At 50.0% G+C, this 15,850-nt stretch overlaps 2 protein-coding genes across 2 annotated transcripts in view; one reads left to right on the top strand and one right to left on the bottom strand.

Annotated features, from left to right (window-relative positions):
* The window catches only part of DNAH3 (dynein axonemal heavy chain 3), a 64,483-nt gene extending 55,806 nt beyond the window's left edge, over positions 1 to 8,677 (bottom strand). Inside the window, exons 1-6 of the mRNA XM_048962420.1 lie at positions 8,232 to 8,677; positions 5,577 to 5,706; positions 4,991 to 5,080; positions 3,540 to 3,641; positions 1,700 to 1,931; positions 314 to 383 (exon numbers count right to left, since the gene is read on the bottom strand). Of these exons, the coding sequence (XP_048818377.1) occupies positions 314 to 383; positions 1,700 to 1,931; positions 3,540 to 3,641; positions 4,991 to 5,008 (422 nt within the window). The 5' untranslated portion in view covers positions 5,009 to 5,080; positions 5,577 to 5,706; positions 8,232 to 8,677. The remainder of the gene's footprint in view (positions 1 to 313; positions 384 to 1,699; positions 1,932 to 3,539; positions 3,642 to 4,990; positions 5,081 to 5,576; positions 5,707 to 8,231) is intronic.
* A 164-nt stretch (positions 8,678 to 8,841) lies between these two features.
* Positions 8,842 to 14,225, top strand: LDAF1 (lipid droplet assembly factor 1). The gene is made up of 5 exons (XM_048962428.1): positions 8,842 to 8,966; positions 10,631 to 10,793; positions 11,283 to 11,451; positions 11,880 to 12,018; positions 13,392 to 14,225. The coding sequence occupies exons 2-5, from the start codon at positions 10,722 to 10,724 to the stop codon at positions 13,483 to 13,485; spliced, it is 474 nt and encodes a 157-aa protein (XP_048818385.1). The 5' UTR covers positions 8,842 to 8,966; positions 10,631 to 10,721; the 3' UTR covers positions 13,486 to 14,225.
* Positions 14,226 to 15,850: the final 1,625 nt, after the last annotated feature.

The following is a 15,850-nucleotide window of genomic DNA, read 5'->3' as shown; positions in this document are numbered from 1 at the left end:
CATTTAAAGGCTCACAGCACAGCTGGGAGCTGTATCTCCACCACCTAAATTCGGGGTTCTCATGTCAATACCTGTGAGAGGAGGGCACTGTCAGCACGCCCATGACTTGAATGTACTCTGCCACTAAGAAGTGAACGATGCTGGCTTAGAACACAGTAGAATGTCAGTATTGATGCACATACCTTTTTGTAGAGACTTAACATCTCATGCTTGGAAGCACATCGCATCCTCCAAGTCAAAAGAAAATCAAAGCACAACTCAAGTAACAGAAATAGCTGTGACTGTGTGTCCTTACACCACTACAGAACATTACCTATCAGAACCACGTGGACTTCTTGGAGCAGTTTCGAGCCTCTTCTTGGAAGGTGCCAATTCTTTCAGAGCTTTAAGCACCAGTTAAGAAAATGACATAATACATATTTTTCAAACACTGATGCAAATCAAAGCTAACCACATGGCACAGCACCTCACTGAGGTGCAGGGCTCAGCCCTGCAATGTCAGTGCTTTCCAACCCTCTGCACAGACCATCTTTTCTGCCCCGCTGCACTCGCTTTTGAATTTTAAAGCAGTTCAATAAGATATATTGTTCCACCAGATATATTGCATGTAAAAAAATGGGAAAAGTACGAATTCTTACCAGGTGCACAAACAGACGGGACTTTAAACCATAAATAAATACATCCCAATCTTTCTCCAATAATGTGACCTGCCCCCCACATCCCACTCACATACCACAGAAGCACACGGAGTAGAAGAACCAGGTGTATAATTAAGAAACTGTGAAGACACCTAATGAAACAAAATAATCACTTCTTACACGATGCACAGGGAAATAAGTGGATATCAAATCTATTACACACCATCTACCCCAGGGAAAATAAACAGTTCTTACAACTTTGGAGGAGCAGAGCAGCCATGAAGGACACGTGTGCATTGCAAGCGTGTAGGAAACAGTGCTTTATGGATGTGTCACTGCTCAGACAGGGGGCATCTAACTAGATAATAATGAAATAAACCTGAACTCTTAGCTCTTCACTTAACAGACTAAGTAACTGAGTTAATTTGTTACTTGCAATGAGTGCAATAACATCTGAGCAACGTTTTTGCTGTATAGATACAATATAGGTAAACTTAAACAGCAGAAGCAATTCTTAATATCCTTATCTGCATTACATCACAACATGTTTTGAATCAGCAGCATGAATTATCTCATACTGTAGGGTTTGTGTGTGCACAGGTTGCTAACAGATCAGCTGCAAGGTTGAGACGTGAGAAGTGAATGAAGCAAGGTTAGTGGCGCTGATGCTCAGAGGATGACTGATGCCCGTTCCTTGTGAACATGAGCACAGCAGAAATGCTCGTTTGCACACACTGAGCCTGCTTCTGTGCCGTGCTGCTGGTACCCATTTTTACTTCTGACAAGGATCGGAGCTGAGTTGTATCACCTTCATTTTCCGCGCTGCACACAGTTTCCTCCAAATAACTGCACGTGGCTATTTGGGAGGAGGAGCCTCACAAAATGACCACAGCCTGGCCTTACCTTTAGTATAGCTATGCGTGCTTCTGGAAACTTGTCTCTCCTGACCCTAAGGTAACACACTGGTAAGCACTTACCAAGGCAGAGTCACTTTGCAGACAAGGCACGAACAGACAACGCACACAACAAACAAGGCTGAGCCCACAGACAGATTCGGATACGGATACGTGGTGTGCCTGCTTCCTGCCCCGCTGGACCTGGCGGTGTCCTCGTCATCGAAGAGGACTTCAGTACGTGAAGATTTTTCAGCTTTAAGTCCCGCGCAGTAGGAGTGTAGTTATTAGCTATGGAGTCACTGGGGCTTCGGTGGTAACTCTGTTCTTTGAATGGAGCTGCCAAAGTCCATGATGCTTCTTGCATCAAGCGAGGATAGCATCTGCTCTTAAGAACGAGCTGAAATGGGAGGGGTAAGAAAAGTCACAGTTACATACAGCACAGTGATTTTACTTCTTCTCAGGGCTAGAACAGGGCAACAGACCAATTAGCACCACAGACAAATATACAAATCTGACTCAGAGTAATTTGAAGACTAATTTATTTTAGATCCCAATGCTCCACTCATAGGAAGAAGTAATTTTACACAACTCTAGTGGGAGCGATCGTGCCCTGCCCCCCCTCAAAACAGACAAACAAAAGCATCAGGATCTAGCTAGCACTCTCTCCTCCCCCACATCCTCTCCTCCTTACATTTGCTTACACTGAGGAAATTCCTATTTCTCCAGCCTTTGTTAACTACCTGCCATCACTCAGTACTTGCAATAGTGGAATAATAACACAAATCAACAAATTCTACTCTCATCTTTCTCCCCCACATCAATACAGGATTTGTACTAGATTTCTTCCCTCTGCTCACTCCACGTTCTTCACAAGTCAGCTACTATCAGTGGATTGGCTCTTCATCATTGTTTAGATTAGAATTTGAACAAGAGTCACAGGCATAAGGGCTGTGGGACTGCAATTATTTTTAGTGAAGATACACACTCAGAGGGTGTATAACACAGAACCATGAACTGTTCCACCTCTGCAAATCCCAGTGAGGCCTGCTTTCAAAGACATATTTTTTCTTCCCAAAACACAGAACTGCTGGATGCAAAATTCTGCCAGTGGTGATACTGAAAGCAACTGCTTGGACAAAGCATCCACCAGGAGGAAATCTGCCCTCTGGAGAGGAGAAAAAGTCACCTGGCAAAAGTGCATTGCCCATGGGACACAAATGCCAGTGGCTAAACTACCTTGTATAAACCTCGACACATCCCTAGGAAGTCTAATTGATTTCCGGACGACAATTTTAAAAGTTTATGCAACGTTTCATTTAATTATTTTACCCTTTGTAAAAAAATCAGAATAGATTTTGCAGTTAAAATCTTCAGTTTTCACTCAAAGTGTGAAATGACAAACTTTACAGCAGAAATCACTCCAATTTCTTCACAAACGGTCTCTTACTATTAAGAGACACCACTGGGGAAACAAAGTGCGACACAAATGAGGCAGATGAGGAACTGTGAGGCTGCTCATGGCAGGAAACAGCCACCCTCTCTCCCTCCTCCCTCTGAGTGCTGGCACGTGGGATTTATTTGTGCACCTGAAGCAGCCGATTCAGACCAATGCTGCACCTGCCGAGCTCTCAGCTGTTTCGGGACCATCATTTGGATTCAGGTTTTTTTGTGCACTGCTATGAAGTAGCCAAATAAAGTAAACAAATCACAATCTGCCTGGAAGGAAAATATTTTTAATCCAAAAATTCAGCCACAAATAGTAATGAACCATATACGTAATGAACTGATTTTGACTGGCTTAATAACCAAATAATAATAGAAGGTGTAACAACACTCCTCTCACTAAGAGCAACGCTAATAGAACACCCCACCACCTGCCCAGTGCTTAAAATTAGTAATTTATGTACTTTCCTTGCCCTTAACTCACAGTGTGCCCATGGCCTGGTGTCACACAGAGCCTAAAATCAGCTCAGCATGTGTAACACAACCCTGACAGAACACAAACCTCGCGCAACTCCCAAGGTGCAGCTGCAGCAGGAGGGGGGACGGGGGGCACTTCAGGCAAGTGCCCCACATGGCTCCTGTTGTACACCGAGTCCTTCTGCAACTGCAGAGAAATGACAAAGACGTTCTGAAGATGCTTATGAATTACGCTGCTTTGAAGAAGTTACTCACAATGACTGCCAGGGCATCTGGCAGGAGGTTCTTCTAACGATATTTCCTCAAAATTATTCAGCCCCATGGTGTTGTCAGGTATTTCTGAAGCATTTTTCTTTAGTATAAGCAGACACCCCCGGTCCTTCTCATCGTTCTAAACCATATTTGCTCAGGAGATCCACAAGAAACAAATTCCCAAATATGCAATGAGATCACCAGAAAAAGAAGGTGAAAGCACGTGGTATCAGAACGCCAGTGCGTTAAATTGCCATAAAACATCAAGTTGTTACCCTGCACAATTACGTATGAAAAATTGCACGTTATTACACATAACTTCAAATACACAATTAGAGCAAGGGGAAGTTTTCATAGAGGCCTGGGAATCCTGGCTGCCCAAACCTGGCATTCAAACAGACAAAACCGTGCCCTCCTCAGCGTCGTTTTGGGAAAGGACTGATCTGACTGATCCCCCGTACCCAGCGTGCCCACACGCAGACACCCAGAACCAAGGCGCTACCAGGTGCAGCTCCCTAAAGGCAGTACATGGGAACTGATTGATCAGAGGTTTTTTACTTAATTGGAATACACAGCCAACTCAATTGGAATACAATGCCTCTAATGTCCGTTTTTTTCTCTTCACAACACAGCGTTTCCATAATCAGATTCTCAAAAAACCTTCTAAAGACATGAATGGCATCTCTCCTTTTGCGTGTGGGCGCGCCGGGTACCTGAGGCGAGCGCTGCGTCAGCCAGGGAACATAGGTGAGGCGATTCAGCTGTGCTGCTGGAAGGGCTGGAGCCTGGCTGCACCCCTCCTAGACCTATTTAAGAGCTGGCTGCCAGGGGAAAAGGATCTCTGCTGGAGATTCTCTCTGTTGCGGTTTTGTAAGTGAGCCCAGAATACAGGTAACCTTTCTATCTATTCTCTTTTTGTTATCATAATGTGCTCTGCCTAACTCTCTTGTTTATTTCATAATTATAACATCTCAATATCATTGATTATACAGGTAGTGTGAGTTTTTCTTGATTAATGACAAAAGTATTGAGCTTTTGGGTGAGAATAAGCTGAGCAGTTTGCTGGGAGAGTTGTTCATTCATGAAGATGTAAGGGTTCATAAGAAAACCACTGCTCCTTCTAACACAGCCCTTGGGTTACTTTTATTATATTACATATATTATACAGCTTTCTGTCTAAAGAACATGGAACAAGCTTCAAACAGAGTCCTCCTCAATGATGTACCGTCAGCCACAAGCTGAAAATCATATGAATTGTTCATAGCCCCTGCAGAAAGAACTCACCCTCTGTGTTGGCTTCATTCTGCTTTGTCTTTCATCTCTGCTTTGGTTCCTGAGAATTTTTTGGTCTTCCGCCTCAGATCAGCACATGCACTGAAAACAAACAAACAAAAAAATGAGAGAACCCTTCTGGGAACGAAAGATATCAAAGCAATCAGCCTTCTCACCCAACAACACTGTTCCCCACCCCCTCTCCTCCCAGAGAAAGACGCTGTCTTTCCCTTCTTGTCCTCCTCAAGCTCCATTTTCACCTTAAGCTTTCTAACTCTCTCCAGCCATCTGTCAGGCCAGATTTTCACACCTACCCCCCCTCCACCCCTCCCAAACCCAGGCTCCTCCCCACTACTCCATCTTTTCCATGGCACCAGTCACTCCAGGCCCCTAATGATGGTTTACAGCAGATGTTCCCACCATGAGAAGCAAATGCACGTCAAAACAAAGTGGAAATGAGAAAGGTGTATGGCCAGCAGGCCTCGTGCTTCCACTGAATGCTTGAGCCAGAGGACCCACAGCCCCTGTTTACCTCCCTTCTGCTCAGTGGACCCAATACAGCTCAGGGATTTCTGACACTCTGCTGTTCAGTGCTCACCTTCACTGCTGCAGTCACAGTGCAGCTGGAGCCAGGAGGCCAGGATGTCCTCCTCCCTTCTCTGCAGAGCTGTGTGGCCAGCCCTGCTCAGCGCTGTGTTGTGCCAAGCTGTAGCTATGGAGACTCAGTTCTGGAATCAGTGAGCAAACACACAGGTCAGCCTCACCTCTGAAAGCTACAAAAACCCCAAATGCATCCTAGGTACTCTAGCAATAGTATGAAAGCTATTTCATTTTTAATCATTCAGAACCAAACTCCCCAAAGATCCAAAGCCAATGGGACGCCTGCATTCCCACACCAGTCTGTGTGTTTGTCTTCCAGCCACAACTGTCACCACGTCCCAAGAGAAAGCATCCTCCCAATTTCAGCACAGACTGAGCTGTTACTACCCAGCAGGAAATCCAGAGCAGTTTCCTGATGCCGGCCCTTGGCAGAGGCATTGCACGTGTTCTGCCCACCGAGCAACCCTTCCATTGCCACCACAGCTCCTCACCAGCACTTTCAGGTGCCATTCATCACATTTTCTGTAAACCACAAGAACAGCAGGCATCCTTCACACAACGGCACTGCTTTCCTTGGTTGTGATGTTAGCTCAAGGTGGGAGATGGCGCCTTGTGGCCACGCATGAAAGCTCCCCCCACGAGCTGCCCCATGAGCACAAGCCAGCAGTGGGGGGCACAGAACCAGCACTGCTAAGTGTGACTGCTTTCGGTCACAGATGTACAAAGTCCCTGGTGCTGTTCTGCAATAGGAGCACCTTCCTGTGAATTCAAGGTAATGCTGGCAAGAAGACAAGCTCAGTTAAGCAACAGTTATGATGATGATTGTTCCTTTGTGCACAACTCCAATGTCCTCAAGAGCCATTAAAGCTCATGGCAGCATTATCACTGAATGACATGCTGTAATGTTACAGCTAGCTACATTCACTTAACATATACATACATACAAATTGAGAATCACAGAATCACAGAATCACCCGGGTTGGAAGGGACCCCAAGGATCATGTAGTTCCAACCCCCCTGCCTAGCAGGGCCACCAAACATACACATTCAGATCAGGTTGCCCAGGATCCCGTCCAACCTGGCCTTAAACACGTCCAAGGAGGGGGCATCCACAACCTCCCTGGGCAGCCCGTTCCAGGGCCTAACCACTCTCCTAGTAAAGAACTTCCCCCTAACATCCAACCTAAATCTTCCCTCCTTCAACTTAAAACCATTTCCCCTAGTCCTGCTGTTGTCAGCCCTTTTGAAGAGTTTACTCCCCTCCTGGGTGTAGGTTCCCTTCAGGTATTGATAGGCTGCAATGAGGTCACCCCGCAGCCTTCTCTTCTCCAGGCTGAACAAGCCCAACTCCCTCAGCCTGTCCTCATAGGGGAGGTGCTCCAGCCCCCTCATCATCTTAGTCGCCCTCCTCTGGACCCTTTCCAAAATCTCAATGTCTTTCTTGTACTGAGGGCTCCACACCTGGACACAGTACTCCAGATGGGGCCTCACAAGAGCCGAGTAGAGAGGGACAATCACCTCCCTGTCCCTGCTGGCCACCCCTCTCCTGATGGAGCCCAGGATCCCATTTGCCTTTCGAGCTGCCAGAGCGCACTGCTGGCTCATGTTCAGTCTCTCATCCATCAGGACCCCCAGGTCCTTCTCTGCCGAGCTGCTCTCAAGGACCGCTCCTCCCAGCCTCTACAGGTGCCGGGGGTTCTTCCGGCCCAAATGCAAAACCCTGCACTTTGCCGTGTTGAACCTCATCAGGTTCACCCGAGCCCAGCCCTCCAGCCTGTCGAGGTCCCTCTGAATGGCATCCCTTCCTTCCACCGTATCAACCGCACCACTCAGCTTGGTGTCGTCAGCAAACTTGCTGAGGGTGCACTCAATTCCTTCATCGATGTCATTAATAAAGATGTTAAAGAGCACCGGTCCCAAGACAGACCCTTGGGGGACACGACTTGTTACCGGCCTCCACCTGGACATAGAGCCATTGACCACCACCCTCTGACTGCGGCCTTTCAACCAATTGCTTATCCATCGGGTCGTCCACCCATCAAATCCACTTCCCTCCAATTTGGAGATGAGGATGTGGTGGGGGACCATGTCAAAGGCCTTGCTCAGGTCCAGGTAAATGACATCGGTCGCCTTCCCTTCGTCCACCAATGCCGTCACTCCATCATAGAAGGCCACAAGATTAGTTAGGCATGACCTTCCTTTGGTGAAGCCGTGCTGGCTGTCTCGGATCACATGCTCATTCTTTATGTGACCGAGCATGTTGTCCAGGAGGATCTGTTCCATGATCTTCCCAGGCATGGAGGTGAGACTCACCGGCCTGTAGTTCCCTGGGTCCTCCCTGCTCCCCTTCTTTTAGAGGAACCTTTAAAGGCCATCCGATCCATCTGCCTGCCATGAGCAGGGACACACACAGCTCCATCAGGTGCTCTGAGCCCACCCAGCCCGGCCTTGGCTGTCTCCAGCCATGAAGCATCCACCACATCTCTGGGCAACCTGTGCCAGGGCCTCACCACCCTCACGGTAACAGACTTCTTCCTTATGTCCACCCATATCTGGGCTTGAAGTTGCCCACTGCTGATGGAGGCCTGGTGTTGCACCAGCAGCACCCAGATGAGCTCACGGAAACACAGATCTCTGCTTTACTTCTTTGTACCTGCAGAGCTCGATGACCTCCGCACGGCTCGCACACCGCCTGCAGGCAGCCTGGCGTGCTAAAAAGAAACGAAGTACTTCATAAACCCTGTGTGAAGATTAAATGCACAGCGTGCTTCGCTGCTGTTACAAAATAACCCCGACACATTTCATATCGGCTTCCCAACATTCCCACGGTGGCACCAATCCGAAATCAGTCATTGAAGCAGAAAGGCACGTGTTGCTGGCACAGCTCAGGGCGGCGCGGCGAGGAGCCCGGCACCAACACCGGCTGCCGGCCCGGGCGCGGCGGCTCCGGGTCACCGGGGCGCGGCTCTCCGCGGCGGCGCCGGGCAGAACTCCCCACCTTGCCGGCTGCGGGTCCCGGCACGCCGAGCCGCCCCTCCCGCGAGGCACGGCCCGGGCTCGGAGCCGCGTGCGGGCGGTCCCTGCGCCGCCCCTGCGAGAGGAGCCGCGCGGCTGCGGCCCGGGTTGTTTTCCGTCCTTAATTTCAGCCGTAAAAGAATCGAAATAAGTAGGAGGCTCCGGGACGCGCTGCGTGGCTCTCAGCGCCGAACGAAGCCCGGAAGCACCCTCCGAGGCGGCGCGGGCCGGGGGGGGACAAAGCGGGAGGGCGCAGAAGACGACAGAGCCGCCCGGCCCCCGCGGAGCGCCCGGCCCGGCCGTCAGGGGCGGAGACAGCAGGCGGCGCCGCGCTCCGAAAGCGAGCGCTACGCGAGCCGCGGCCCGGCGGGAGGTGAGTGGGGGGCGCGATGGCGGCGGGGCCGGGGCCGGAGCCATGCGGTCGGGTCGCGGGGGCCGGTCCCAGGGCCGGGTCGTAGAGCCGCCCTTTACGCTGCCCCCGCGCCTCCCCGCGGCGGGGCCTGGCGGGCGGCGGCCCGAGCGAGGCGGCAGCGTTGCCGTGGTCTCGCCGTGGGGTTTGGGGGCCGTGGGGTTTGGGGGCCGTGGGGTTTGGGGGCCGTGGGTTCCCCCACTGCGCTGCGCGGAAGGAGAGGAGGCGGCGCGGCGGGCAGCCGAGTTCGGCGTTTGGTACCGTCCGTGTCGGGGGTGCGGATGTAGCGGCAGCGTAGATAAAATCGTACGTTACTCAGTTAATATAAAATTATTTAAAAAGTAACGTTGACGCCGTGGTTACGTGTTCAGAATTCAGAGAAGCCGAGCGTGGCGTTGGGTGTCCTTGGATGATGGAGCCGGCGCAGCAGTTGGCGTCTGGGGGCGGTTGGCGCCGCTGCTGTGCGGCGTTGCTGCGCTCCGCTCGGGCCGCGTTTGGAGGCCCGGGAGCGTTGTGTGCTGTGCAGGGAAAGCCGGCTTACAGAGAACTGAGAGCTGGAAGCGACCTTTAAAGGCCATCCGATCCATCTGCCTGCCATGAGCAGGGACACGCACAGCTCCGTCAGGTGCTCTGAGCCCACCCAGCCCGGCCTTGGCTGTCTCCAGCCATGAAGCATCCACCACATTTCTGGGCAACCTGTGCCAGGGCCTCACCACCCTCACTGTAACAGACTTCTGTTGGACTTCCTTATGTCCAACCTAAACCTCCCTGTCGAAGTTTGAAGCCATTTCCCTTGCTCTGTCACCACAGACCCTGCTGAAGAGTCTGTCCCCTTCTCTCCTCTTGCTCCCCTTTAGACACTGAAGGCCGTTCTCAGCTCTCCCCACAGCCTTCTCTTCTCCACCTGCACAGCCCCAGCTCTTCTCACCAGCAGTGCTGTCCCCCCGCGGTTAAACGGGTCACGGTTGTGGTGCACAATGCGGAAACGCCCTCACCAGCCCCGATGTGTTAGGATGCAGGCATTCTTAATTTATGATGCCTGCCCTAACCACGCCCCCCTGAACAAAAGCCCTTCAGCTGATACACCTCACTGGTCTTACCTATGCAAAAGGTTTCCTGAGCGGTCCAAACATTCAGTTCTCCCCCCAAAACCATTCCATAGAGTCCCTCTCCTTGCGTGTGCTCATTGGTTTTGGGTGGGGGTCTCAAAACCCTCAGATACAAAGTAAGCAGCCTTCCTCTTTGTGACCCCATATTGCCCTCTTCTTGGTTTTTTTTTGAGTTGCAGTTCAGAGTGCTGTACTGGAGAGGACCCCCATGCTGACCTGGATAACAATGATGTGTGGGACTTGTTAAGCAGGAAAAGGATGTTCTGCTTAGTGTCAAGAGTGCTCTGCTGACTGTTAGCTGGTTTTGTGAAAGCAGGCATTGTTCAATTAGGGATATCCGGGCTGTAAGGAAGGAGGTAGGGCACCTGGATACTTATTTCTGCCCTTGGGAGTTCCAGAAGAGCTTTCAGGGCCTGTGCGTTAGGTTTCCTTTGTGAACCTAACATTTTAGGCTACAAATGACATTAACAACAAAATGTATAGTCTCTGTTTTGGCAAAAGCTTTTCCTTTATTTTCAGGAAACACCTGCACGAGTCTGCCTCCGCCTGGCCGTGGCTGCAGGGGAGGTCGGTGGCTCCGAGGGCTGGCAGCGGCACTGCAGGTCCCAGCATGTCTAAAGAGCTGCAGGAGCTGCAGAAGCAATGGCACTTCATCGTGCAGTCCATCCACAGCAACTCAAACGTAGGTCTGCGTGAGAACTGGGAGAACTGTCTGTGGTGCACTTCCGAAGCCGGGATCTTTACAGCTCTTGAGATGCAGTGCCCCAGTTTATCTCAGTGATGCTTTTTTTCCTTTATTTGGAATCTTGGGGCTCTCTTTCTTGAGCAAACACTCAGGAGTGCAGGGGAAGGGCAGCCCTCCCATATCTTCAGCAGTCGAGATGAAGGGACCACTGTTCTGCACTTCTGTCTTACCAGTATAGCCATTAAGGCGGAAGAGTGGCTGTTTGGTGACATGTTTGTGCTGCTCCACAAATAAACTACAGTACGTATTTGCTTAGAGGGAAAGAAATGTCTCTTCTACACAGAAATTCCAGTGTACAACTGCTTTAACAGAAGGGATTTGTTTCCACCTGCAGACTTACAAAAGGTGTTCCCCTGCTTCTCACTGACGAGCTGCGGCCGCGGAGTTACGATGAGATACAGCTGAACGCTGTTCTTCCCTCCGCAGGTCGTTGCGTTTATGAACTCCCGCCTGGGCCTGTATTTGGATGACCATCCCTTTGTTGCCTTATCGCTCCTGATGTTCATTGCAGTGTCTACTATTCCTGTGGCATTTTTCCTCATCTTTGTCATTACGACAGTCATAATGGCTTGTGTTGGTGTGATAATCATGGAAGGTATTGTATGCATGAATCTACGTACTTCCTTTTCAGGCAGAAACCTTTTCCTTATTCTTTTCTTCTTTTTGGAGTCCCAGTTGAAGCATTTGAAGATTTCTGCGTGTAGTCCTCAGAGCAGTCATCTGATTAACTGCATTCTGTACCAAAGGAAATCCTAATTGCCTTTCTAATCTGAACCCCTGATTGCGGCAGAACCAGTTATCTTGGCCATGCAAAGCTTTTGTTTCTGGTATTTTATGGAAGGCATTGTTACTTTGCCCTCCAGTGCTGTCCTGCTAGGGCCAGGCTCTTGGCTGTTCCCCCATCAGCTGGTTGATTCCATTTTCCCAAATGCTTTTACTTTGGGGTTGTGGTCGAACACCTGCTTTTCTAACTCAGTTGTATATAAACGTGTTTAAATGATACTCTCTGTCTTGTTTTATTAGGTGTTGTGATATCCATCGGGGGCGTAGCCCTGCTCTGTGTGCTTTGTGGCCTGGGTGCGCTTTCACTGGGAGTTTCTGGAGTGCTGAGTGTTTGTTACATCATTCTTTCAGCTCTGGTCAACTGCTGGTGTGCCTCAAGGTAACAGCCCTGACTTCTGCATCCTGACTTCAAATTGCACCTGCACTGCTGCTTTGGTTACTGCCTTAATTTTAACAGTGAACCACTTCTGGTTCATTTAATGGATGTTTTTTTGGTGCTGGGGCATCTTTGGCTGCTTTGGTGCTTCAACATTAAACCTCATCATTAGTATGGATTTTGGTGAGAGTTACAATCACAGAATCCTTAGAGTTAGAGGGGACCTTTAAAGGCCATCCGATCCATCTGCCTGCCATGAGCAGGGACACACACAGCTCCATCAGGTGCTCTGAGACCCCCAGCCTGGCCTTGGCTGTCTCCAGCCATGAAGCATCCACCACATCTCTGGGCAACCTGTGCCAGGGCCTCACCACCTTCACTCTGAAAGGCTTTCTTATGTCCAACCTTAAACCTCCTCCCTTTGAGCTTGAAAAACCTGCATATGCTAACACTGTAACATCAAAATTTATCTTTATCTCAGAATTAATGTTGATTTAAACATCCTCAAAGCATGCTTTCAGGTGTGCCTAGAGGATGCAGCAGCGTTCTTTCTGCACAACACAGTACCCAGCTATCTCAGCTTACCTGCATTTGTAGAGAAATGGACAGAAATGTAGCTTTGGAATAGGAGCACGAGTTGATAAAGGGAAGAGCGTGGGTGGCTTTAGTAGGAGTGAGTCATTTTTCTGGATGCTACGCGTGTACTGGATTGCAGGTCAGGTCTGCACATGCGCCAGGAGCTCAGGGCTTGGAGGCCAGCTTAGGGAGCTGTGCTTTAGCTGTGCTCTGCTGGGCTGAGGGTGGCCCTGGCAGGTTGTGCTGGAGGGCCACCTGCTGCCTGCCAGTGCGTTCACAGCAAGGAAGGGCTGATGGTCACTCGTAAGCACAGGGGGGAGCAAGGAGAAAAGCTGCAGCTGCTCTCTCTGAGACTTTCTTAGTTTGGTCCTTCATCACAGCAGCATTTCTGCATGGTTCTCAGGGATGCACAGTTTCCTGTGAGGGTGTTGTACTTCAGGAAGAGAAGACTGGTGCCAAGCCCAGTGTGTTTGCACACCTCCAGGACTTGCAGCCCTCCTCCGAGGCGTGCTGCCAGGCCCATTGCTTTGCCCACCAGGTCCGGGAAAGATTTGTCTCTCCTGCAGCACGTACTGATGTACTGATAACCTACATACAAATTACAGTTTGATGTTAAAGAGGCGCTGGCAGATCGCTCTTTTTGCGTTCGGTGCCTTTTCAGAGAGCTGTGGCACATAGAGCAGCAGCGGATGTTCAGAAGTCTCAGGCTTACATCTCGTGTTGCTTAGCTGCTCTGGCAGAAAGTTAGACAGCAGTCTTAGGGGAGAGCAGACATAAAGCTGTTCTTTTCTCCTGTGCAGGAGCCAGGCGAGGAAGCAAGAAGTTAATGGAAGTTCGCCACAGAAGAGTCTGTCTGTCATGGACTTCTCTGACAACAAACGAAAGAACAAATAGTGGGATTCTGCCCATCTTCAAACACTCCGCTGTGCAGGTCTGTCCTTTGCAATGTAATCGTTTACTTGTTAAGCATCCAACCTCAGTGCACTTCATATGGGAGCTGAAAGAGCCGGCGTGCATCGTGCATTGTCACTGTAACAGCAATGGTGGGAGCACGCGCTGAGCAGCACAGCATGACACTGCGTGAGCGAGGGAATGTTCTGCAGAGTTGGGGAGAGGGATGCAACTGTCACAGCAGAGTTGGGGGCAGTTGGGTAAGAGAAGGGCTGGGCAGTGTTTGCCTGTGCTCCTGGAGCTCTGGCTGCACTGTTGTTTGCAACGCGTGCGCAGCAGTTTGGCCATTTCATACATAAGCGTTAAAGCCCAGAACATCAGAAATGCTTTTGAAAGGTGAAAAATTTCTAAGTGCTGCCAGCCCGTGTTAAAATACTGTGAGTATACCACACTAATGCTGTGTGTTGTGAGAGGAAAGCAGGTTTCATCACACCTTAATTGTGGTGTAAGCTTTTGCACACCCGTACAGCTGCAGGGATGGTTTCCTGCACTCACTGCCACCTCACTGCAGCAGCTTGCAGCCTGCCATTCTGCTCTGCCCTGCTCTGGGTGCTTAAGTGGCCTGTTCTGCATCTTGGTTGTAACCTCTCACTTTGTTTAAACTTTTTCCATTTTCGAAAATGCTGTCATAGTTCTAAGCATTATCTGTCTGAGTTTAATAAAGTGCTGTTTGTTTAACCACATTGCCTCATTATTCTTATTTATTCTCAAGTAAAGAGTTGCCCTCAAAACTTCCCTAAGGGTTTTCCTTTTGAGCAGGAGCACACTTGTTCAATAAAATATTTGCTGTGGATGTTTCAAAACTTTTCCCCTATAGAATGTTCCATAAAATTCCTGCTGGTAGCAGGAAGACAAAAACAAAATTGAGTTTCTCTGTAAGGAAAGAGAGGGCTGTAGTACTGTTTATGTAACATAGGGAAGGAGAAATCCATCAGGAAGATGGAACAAAGACACCATTTGAGCACGCATGCAGTTTTTTGCTATCACTACTGGTGGGTAACACCTGCAGCAGCCAAACCCCCAGCAGCAGGGCTGCTCAGCAGCATCCCTTGGCCCAGGCTGCTGTGCCACCAGGGCTGGCTGTGCAGTGCAGAACGCAGCACCGCTTGTCACACTGCACGTTGGTGGTGCCTGGCTCCCTGCAAGGCTGTCTGTACTCCACAAAGCCAACAGCTCCTCCCCATCTGGGGGCAGGCTTACTGAGACACCTTCAAAACTCCATCGAAGATGTGGATGAAAGCGTTCAACAGAAGCAGCCCTAAAATGGAGCGCTGTGGCAGCACAGAGGGGCCTTGACCCCAGCCCTGTCCCCATTTACCATAACCCCAGGGCCGACCCCTCACATTACATTTTGGGCTGAGTGCTGGGCAGTTTATCTAGAAGGATACAGGATAGAAAGCTTTACTGAAATCCTAAAGATAACAGCAGCTGGCTTCCCTCCACCAACAGGACAGGTGACTTCACCATGGAAGGAAAATTCATTTGTTAAAGACTACCTCCCCTGTGAACCCCCACTGGCTCTGGCCAAAGACAGCACTGTCCTTCAGAACCTCCCAAGGTAATTTTCTCCATCCTTTTTCCAAGCACTGAGGTGAGTCCGACAGGCCTACAGGTACTGAGGTTTTGCTCCGGCTGGCAGTCAGCTGGCACCTCTCTAGATTCCCAGTGATGGACAATTCAGAGACACCTGGCGCTGACCTTGGCCAGCTCTGAGTACTCTAGGATGGATCCTTGTGAGCTCTCCTGCACCACAGCAGGCTGCACCCAGCATTTCTGCCTCCCCCTGGCTTCCAGGCACTGCCAGGTCCTTGGGAGCATCCAATGATGGAGGTCAGGGTAAAGGGAATCCTGCTCAAGACAACCTTGATTATCATCCATTGAGGATTGCAGCACTCTGTTAGGATCTGCCTCAAATCCTTTCAGGAATTATAGTCAGCCCATCAGCAATGCTTATTGTGAAGGAGTGGCAGTGGGAGCTGAGCTCCGCTCCATGCCTTCTCCCCCCCCCGAGCTGTGGCAGCATCACAGACCCAGTCCCACACAGCACTGCGCCACCTACTTACAAGAAGTTGAAACCAACAATGAATAATTCTGTAGTGATGCTAAGAAACAAGTTTAGCTTAAAGAAAAGCTTCACTACTCCTTGCCCCAGCAGAGCTCTGCACACCTTTCTTATCCAGCTGCCCACTACAAGCACTTCTGTGCTCTGCTCACAGGGCAGTAGGATGTCCAGCACAGCATCCTTGAGATGCTGGAACATGGGAGATTCTGAAGTGGCTCATGGCACCGACCAGCGCTTTTGCTCTGC

The sequence above is a fragment of the Lagopus muta genome, chromosome 15, assembly GCF_023343835.1.
Source record: "Lagopus muta isolate bLagMut1 chromosome 15, bLagMut1 primary, whole genome shotgun sequence".
Classification (NCBI taxonomy): Eukaryota; Metazoa; Chordata; class Aves; order Galliformes; family Phasianidae; genus Lagopus; species Lagopus muta.
This window is presented reverse-complemented; position numbering and strand designations above follow the sequence as displayed.